Source organism: Oncorhynchus nerka, linkage group LG20 (genome assembly GCF_034236695.1).
Source record: "Oncorhynchus nerka isolate Pitt River linkage group LG20, Oner_Uvic_2.0, whole genome shotgun sequence".
NCBI lineage: Eukaryota > Metazoa > Chordata > Actinopteri > Salmoniformes > Salmonidae > Oncorhynchus > Oncorhynchus nerka.
Window position 1 is genome coordinate 39,505,323 of NC_088415.1, and position 8,295 is coordinate 39,513,617.

At 42.4% G+C, this 8,295-nt stretch overlaps 1 protein-coding gene across 2 annotated transcripts; it reads left to right on the plus strand.

Annotated features, from left to right (window-relative positions):
- Positions 1-201: 201 nt before the first annotated feature.
- Positions 202-7,653, plus strand: LOC115102488 (zinc finger protein 217-like). 2 transcript variants are annotated; one of them, XM_029622495.2, is made up of 6 exons: positions 202-307; positions 1,730-3,152; positions 3,327-3,452; positions 3,666-5,117; positions 5,300-5,411; positions 5,514-7,653. In XM_029622495.2, exons 2-5 carry the CDS (start codon positions 1,853-1,855, stop codon positions 5,398-5,400), a joined length of 2,979 nt encoding a protein of 992 aa, XP_029478355.2. In that variant the 5' UTR covers positions 202-307; positions 1,730-1,852; the 3' UTR covers positions 5,401-5,411; positions 5,514-7,653. The 2 variants fall into 2 exon arrangements, with proteins under 2 accessions (XP_029478355.2, XP_029478354.2); XM_029622494.2 differs by having other exon boundaries at positions 222-441.
- The last annotated feature ends 642 nt before the right edge of the window (positions 7,654-8,295 follow it).

Genomic DNA, 8,295 nt, shown 5'->3' on the forward strand with positions numbered 1-8,295 from the left:
ATATCTACAGACATTCTGTAACCTTGCTTTCATAAGAGATACATTTTTGTGCGTCCCATTTGTGCGTCCCACAAGGCAGCGGAGACCTTGCGAAATAGCATATTCAACTTTCGTTTATTCTTTCGATTAGAATAATTTACTTAATCAAAAGTTTCGATCACGTGACTGTCCCTGTCTCGCTTTTGGGGGCTGTGACGTGCACGCGCTACCGGATTCGTTAAGAACGCGCTTCAGAATTCAACAGCTGCACGGTGAAGATGCAAGCGTCGAAAAAGAACAATATGACCGACAAAACATTTGCAGCAAGGTGACTATAGTAGCTACTATTCTTGAACATCGTTTGGCGAGAGGACATAACACGCAGTTTATGTCACAATTAGCTGGATAACTATTTTCGATTAATCGAAAGTTTACCTGGAAAGACCGAATTGGTAGATATTGGTGAGTTTTCGTGTTACAGTTTTATCTGAAACAAACAACAATCAGTGTACCAGTATCGATTGTTCGCTATTTTAAGTATTTCTGAAGATGAACTCAAATGATGGTTAATTTGGATGACTGTTTTATTAGCTATGTCTGAGTCCAGAAATTGTTAGCGATGTCTTTGACTTTGCTCCTGCTAAATTAGGAACTAGCGTGTTTAGCTAGGTAACGTTAGCCAGCTATTTTATCCAACTAGTTGAATTTTGCAATGTTTGATAGGAAACCGCTGTCCCAATACTTCAAATAATCTGGGTGGTTAGCAGACGTTAATTTAACTAGCTAGTGCTAGTAAACAGGATGTAGTTTAGCCGTATAACTAGCACACCGAGTTACAAAAGTGTTAACTTTTGTCTGTGTTATTGAATAATAGCAAATGTGTCTCCAATAGAAAATCCATGATATGCACGATTTATCTTTTTGTGTGTGACATGAATAGTTATAGCTATAAAACTTCACCTATTAGCCATTAAATTTGGCATGCATTACAGATTCATAACCGTTGGATTAACTCGACCAGTGCATCATTTGTTTTATCACGTTGCTAACAATAATCGTTCGAGAACAAATTGGGGACCTGTTTGATTAAATAGACTAGAAATAACTTTTATTTATTTAAAAAAAAATAGGTGGCTGACTGGGGTGGTTCATAGAGAGAAGCCTCATATTTTTAGGTTGAGTGTTTTCTCATCATGGAGGATGACACTTGTAACTTCCTTGTAACTTCCTTATGAAACTGTGTACAACTTTAACTGATTGCCAACACTGGCTTGTTGAACAAAGAATGAACATATTCTGCTAGGACAGAATACATTTACTCAGAAGTGGAAACTAAAATAGGAACGTTTTGATATAAATAAATTACAAATAAATTTACCAGTTTTTTTTTTATAGATACTATCAAACTCTTTATGCAATGTCGTCATTATAAATATCTCATCTTGTATGAACTAGTTTATCCAGTTATTCCACATTTTATCCAACTGCTAAAAAGATATAACCAAGCCAAGGCTTTGCCAGGCATGTTTAGTATCTTTGCAGTAATAGCAAACTGTCGAATAGCCATGTGCAGCAAGATTATTCATTCTTCACACTAGTTTATAATACTAGGAAATGTATATAGTTATCTAGTTTCAATATGAGAACTCAACTTCTGTTTTATTTGAGTCATCTTGGTGCCTTTTAGCATTCTTAGGCCAATTCACCTTGCCATGATGATCAACTAGTTTCCCCCTGTTTTTTTCTACAGGAATCTACTTAAGACCTAACTTCGCCGGTCTTCCACAATGATATTAAGCAACTTCATCCAGTAACTCCTTGACTAAGGAAATACTCAAGTATATAGATCATTTGCATAACTTTTGAGGAGGAAATGCCAACTCACCTGTTGTTGCCATATGTGGAAAGTCCAGATGGACTTGGACAAGACAGTCTAATCATTAGTAGTGGTGCTAGCACGCCAGGGGCTGGCTCCAGCATGACCCCTCACTGTAACATCGTTGACAAGGCTGAGCCTCAGCCCGAGGAAAGCCTGCTGGAAGCCCTGGACTGCATGTTTTGTGACCAGACTTTCACACACCAAGATGACCTGGGCCCACACGTCCTGACCCAGCACCCCACAACGTTGTTTGAACCTGCCGTTTTGTGTGTGGAGGCAGAGTACTTGATCCCAGGTGAAAGGGCCAGGTCCAAACCCAGCTTGCCATCTGTAAAGGAGGTGGGGGTGTTTAGCTGTGTTGTGTGTGATCGGACCACAGAGGACACCAGCGAGCTGGAGAGCCACATGCGGACGCACAAGGACTGTTTCACTTTTCACTGTAACCTTTGTGGCCGGCGGTTCAAGGAACCCTGGTTTCTCAGGAACCATATCAGGTTCCATAAGACAAAGGCCCAGCAGAACCTGGACGGTCCAATTATTATCAATGAAGTCATCCAAGACCAAGTCTCAGAGCCTGTAATCACGCCTTACAAAATGTGCTTTACCTGTGGATTCTTTTTCCCCGATAAAGACAGTTTGGTGGAACACAGTAAAGTACATCGTAAAGAACCAGAGGCTGAAGAAGACAGAGAAAATGATAGACGGGAAGATTCCCTTATTCAAGAAGGTTTTTTACGGGGCCTCAACCTTCGCCCCATATCTGAGAAAAGTAGTACGACACCAGAGAGATCCTCCAAGTGGATAGCCCAACTAGACCCTTTCAACACTTACCAGGCCTGGCAACTTGCCACCAAGGGAAAGGTAGCAGTTGGTCCAAGTGTGGCTAAAGACGTAGGCCTAAGTCAAAACAACAGCTCTGACAACGAGGACTCTGGCTCAGATAAGGAACTGACACACATCTGGTCAGAAGGCCAAGGAGGTGACGACAAGGGGGTTAAGGAAAACATCGATGGGGATCTGAAATCCAGACAGACTGCAGACGAGACTCCGTCCCCGGAGCCTGATCAGAAGTCAAGTCGAAATGATAAGCCGACCCGCTGCGAGGACTGCGGGAGGGCGTTCAGGACGTACCACCAGCTTGTTCTCCACTCCAGGGTGCACAAGAGGGAGAGGGGTGAGGGGGAGAGCCCCACCGCCTCCATTGATGGAAAGCTCTCCAGAGCAGGGTCCCCCAGAGAGGAGGGGTCTGAAGATGGGTTAGAGGTGGGAGCACCGGGATATGCTTTCTATTCAGGTATGCATCAACTTAATGTTACGCAAAGGTTCATTTATTGAAATTGCCATTTGTTTACAATGGCTCCCTCTGCTGTTCATTTGTCGACTATGCAAATGCACTTGCTTCACAAGTTTTTGTAAGTAGGCTATTTGGTTTCTTCACATGACTAATCTCCTGTTTTTGCCTCCACAGATAAAAGTGAAGATGGCTTTGATCGAATGAAGGTGAAACATCTTGTGTCCTCCAGGGAATGTAGTTATTGTGGCAAGACCTTCCGTTCCAGCTATTACCTCAACATTCACCTCAGGACGCATACAGGTAAACCTTATATAATACTGGGAAGCCTGATTATGATTAAGAAACAGGCTGCACAATTGCAAGTTGAGATGTATAGCCTGTATTTGGCTTTAAGGTTAACATTAAGTTGGATTGGCTTGCTTGTGTGCTGAATGAAATTTATTTTAGCAATCTGAAGACTATTTGCTGTTGTTTGGTCCATACATATGCTAATGTTATTAAATGTATTTTCAGGTGAAAAGCCATACAAATGTGTATACTGTGACTATGCTGCAGCCCAGAAGACCTCACTGAGATATCACTTGGATCGACGTCACAAGGACAAACCATACACTGACATCCCTAATAAGCCTGTGGTTTCTGGGCCATCTCCCATTTTGAAAGAATTCCCCAGAAACCGAGAAGATAAACGGGTCCCCAACAGGTCCAAACTATGGCAGACTCCCAATGTCAAACTAGCAACCAAACCTTGTGCCAATGTAAAACCAGATGATAGATTTAATAACATCGGTGGCAAGCTTGACGGCCCGCTTGCTCAAGTGAATGCTGAGTATGGGAAATTGATTACTACGGCTGCTTACTCTTCTGCTGATGATGCGCACATAAAATTCCCTGTACTTATTAACCCGAAGATGGAAGGAAAGGAGATAGACAAGGGCTTTGAGGCTCCGTTAAATTTGTCCTTAAAAGTGTCACTTTCTGTCTCTGCCACCCTAATACCAAGGAACGCATTGATTTCAAATGTCTGTTCGTCCTGTGCCTTTAGCACTCTGTACCCAGAGGTCCTGCTCATGCACAAGAAGCTGGTTCACAAGGAGAAGTTGGAAATGATCAAGAAGAACAGAAGTCTTAAACAGAAGCGTTACACTGGCTGCCCCCCTGCCCTAGAGGGAAAAGATGTCCTCCCGCTGCCTCCTATTGACAGGAGACACCCTCGGCGGACCAAATCCCCAACTCCACAGCCTCCTGGAAAATCTGCCGAGAAGACTCACCCTACTGCCTCTCCTCATGGGCCCAAACAGTCCCAGACCAGCGAACCACCACAGAGGGAGACAGCCCTGGACACTCGGCGGTACAGGATGATGATTGAGCATCGCACCAGTCAGGGCCAGTCCAGGTTTACAGAGCCAGCTGAACAATCCAACACCAAAGGTACAAAAGATAACAGGTCTGTAGTGGTGGACAGACCAAGGCAGAGCCCATCGGACAGCAGAGGGGCGAGCGGACAGAGTGTAAGAAGTGGCCCAGGCAGAAATTGGAACGGCGTGGTATGGCCCTCCGACACTGCTAAGCTGTGCCTCTCCAGCCGGTTCGGTAGTCTGCCCTCGATGGACTTTGGTGGTGAACCCTCCTGCAAGAGACCAAGGTACTCCGGGCTTCCCGGAAGGGAAACGGACACTGTAGAGACGTCTAGCTTTAGGACCGAGTACAACAGACTGCTGAACTCCGGGAGACCCCAAGTGAAAAACTCCTTTTCGTCACAAGGAACCTCTCTCTCTAACAACAGGCCTCAGGCCTATGCCCCGGTCAAAGCGTCCAATCCTCCAGCCGCTGCAAGCAGCAGCAGCATGGAGACTGACTGGAATATGATCAACATCCTCCGCTCCTACAGCCCCAGTGACCTGGCCTCCCTCTACCACCCCACTGTGGCTAACCCCAGTCACGGAGTGCTGACCAACCCAAGAGGTATGAGCTAAAATCTTGATATTTTCTATACATGTGAAATTCATTCATACCATGTTAGTGTAGTTGAAAATGTCACAGGGTTCCTTCGAGTTGAATGGCTATGTTCATATTGTCACTATTAAGATTTATATCAAACTATTGCTTTGGGGCTACTCCTAAGATTGTCCTTCTCCTCTTCCTAGGAGGTAGGCCATCACCCTACCCAGCTAGTATGCTACAGAGGAGAGCCTATTCCAGACCCATCAGTAGTGAACACAGTGGACCCCCTGACAAAAGTACTTAGCTGTTCTAATGGTAGGCTATTATTTTGGTTGACTTCACCGGCCGCGTAAGTAACTATGCTCGTCTTAAGTTTTGTGTTCGGATGAATAGAATATATTTTATCGCCTTCCGTAGGTTTGAAGTACCCTGAGAACTTCCTGCTGCCACCATCTTCTTTTGAGAGCTTACCTGGTGGGGAAGGCTTAACTCAGCCCAACTGTGATCTGTGGATACACCTCTATCCAATGCCGACCGAGTTTACAGTTTGTATGTATTGAAGAACGACTGTTTGAATATCATATTGGTATGGTTGCACTAGACAAAACATTTATTTTAAGTGTTCAGAGGATAAATTACAGTTTTTTCTTTTGTTAATATGCTGCTCTGTCTGATTGTATGTCAGCAATCAAAGGGCTATGTATCTGTCAAAGCACTGATGTAGGGTTTTATCTGGCATACAGCTTGACGTCTTTGTTTACAAAACAAGCTGTATGTTGACATATGTTACCTCAAAGTCAGTTTAGAGACTGTTGACGCTCAAGTCGTCAGTTGTTTCTGTGATGATATGAAGCTGCTGTAGCTATCATGTCTACTATTGAGCCAATGCGTTTTTTGGGAGAGTTAAGAGTAGAACGTCTGATGTGCCACTGTAGTAGTTTCGCTGGATGGACATTATGACCAGGGCCTGAAGCCTGTTACCAGATATTCTGTGAAATGTACATAAGAAGCCTGCTCGTTCTTTTCCTTCTATAGATTCCTCAAAACCAACTTCTAAAACGTGGACCAAATATCAACAGAATTCTTGAGGGATTCTACTTTTTTGTGTAGAAAAAAAAAGTATGCTCATGTTATGCAGGATTTAGATTGTTACTGGGTCTTTTGCAACGGGTTTTGTTAACTTGGCTGCCTGCTTTGTCACTGGTTTCTCTGAAGCTCTGGTCTACTATTTGTTGGTACTGTATGCAAGTCAGGAAGAGCCTAGCGGAAGGCTCACTGAAGGAATAGCTTAAAACATTATACACTGTGAAGAAGTGAAAAAAACAGTCTCAGGTTTCAGACCTCGATTTTGGGCTCTGATACAACTCAATTTCATTTTTTTGCATTCACTATTACAAATGTAATGCACATTATCTAGGAAGCTCTGCGATTAATTTCAAGCAATGTGGATACATCAGACTGCTGTTATCATTTTTTTGGGGGGCGTTTTATTTATTTCTGTTACAGTTGTTTTGGTTTTTACATGTAAAATGTTAAATATACCGTTTAAGATTTGTACGACAATTACAATATAATAGTTAATGACGTGGGGCATAGCGAGTAGTGTTATTTTTTTCACTTTGAAAAAGTCTACAGGTGGCTTTTCAAGTGTTACTATAGGCCTATCACCTTCCTGTGTTATATAACCTTTGAAACAACTTGTCAATCTAAAATATTTGTCATGTCTGATCACTGGTAATAGACGAGGAGCCAAAATGTACTGATTTCCCCCTGTCCTGCTGTCATTATTCGCATGGGGTTAAGTTATTAACATTTTAAGTTTGGTTCATGTATTCAGTAGTTCTTGTGACAGATTCTGGATTTGACCTGTTTGGTTGAAATTACTAATGCAACAATGCTATGTCTGCCTATACTGTACTTGATATGATTTCCCCGTTTTGGCTTACGTAAGCCTAATAAATTGTTGCCATGTCATACAAGCTTTGGTTTTTGTTTTTTCAGTTTGTACTTTTCAATGTTGTGATCTCCATTTGTTTTCATGGTCTTTGGACTTATATCAAGTGCAATTGTGGCAGTTGTTGTAAATGAGAGTGGAGGGACCCAATTCACTCAGACCTTCAGTCTTAGCAGAAATAAAACATTCTGGTAAAATGTCACTGCAATTTAAGTGCAAATTTTTGAAAATGTAATCAATTTCTGTAATGAGAATAGTGCTTTCGTTTCATCTTTGCACAATTAAGAAATTTGTGTAAAGTATTGAGAAATTGCTATATTTTCAGTTACATCTTAGTCCACAAGCCTGTACTTTGGTTCATTCAATGTCTGGAAAATGTCTTAACTGTAGGTGAACACCAGAGGGCAGTGTATACAAAGAGTCCAGCAACAGGCAGGTAGAGGTTCTGTGCTGTGGTGATACATTCTGGTAGACTGGAGCAGGAATGCTTAGCTGCACATCTTTGGTTTGTCTCTGTCAGGTTTATATTGTTGATAATAAGCATTTCCCAAGTATTTTGTGTTGATGCAGGTTGGCATTTTGTAATAAAAGGGACAAGCAAGACACCTGTTTTTGGCCATCACTAAACTTAAACTGTCCATATCTGTGTAAATTGTCACTGTATTCCTATGGTAATACATTGCTTATAGTCAATGGGTTGTATCCTTCAGATTGAGGTACAGTGCATTCGGAAAGAATTTAGACCCCTTGACTTTTTCCACATTTTGTTTAGTCTTCCAAAATTGACTAAATGTTTTTCCTCAAATCTACACACAATTCTATTAAAAAATAAACACCTTATTTACATAAGTCAGACCCTTTGCTATAAGACTCAATTGAGCTCAGGTGCATCCTGTTGCCATTGATCATCCTTGATTGGAGCCCACCTGTGGTAAATTCAATTGATTGGACATGATTTGGAAAAGCACAGATCTTTCTATATAGGGTCCCACAGTTAACAGTGCATGTCAGAGTAAAAATCAAGTCCTGAGGTCGAGGAATTGTCCGTAGAGCTTAGAGATATGATTGTATCGAGGCACAGATCTTGGGAAGGGTACCAAAAAATGTCTGCAGCAATAAAAGGTCCCCAAGAACTCAGTGGCCTCCATTAAGAGGAAAAAGTTTGAAACCACCTAGACTCTTCCTAGAGCTGGCCGCCCAGCCAAACTGAGCAATCGGGAGAGAGGTGACCAGGAACCCGATGGT

What these genes read in the sequence shown, in the direction of transcription:
- LOC115102488 (XM_029622495.2), top strand. Translation starts at nt 1,853, where the DNA reads ATGCCAACTCACCTGTTGTTGCCATATGTGGAAAGTCCAGATGGACTT. An exon ending in GGGATATGCTTTCTATTCAG is followed by an intron (nt 3,153 to 3,326) that starts GTATGCATCAAC and finishes TTGCCTCCACAG; the next exon opens with ATAAAAGTGAAGATGGCTTT. An exon ending in TCACCTCAGGACGCATACAG is followed by an intron (nt 3,453 to 3,665) that starts GTAAACCTTATA and finishes ATGTATTTTCAG; the next exon opens with GTGAAAAGCCATACAAATGT.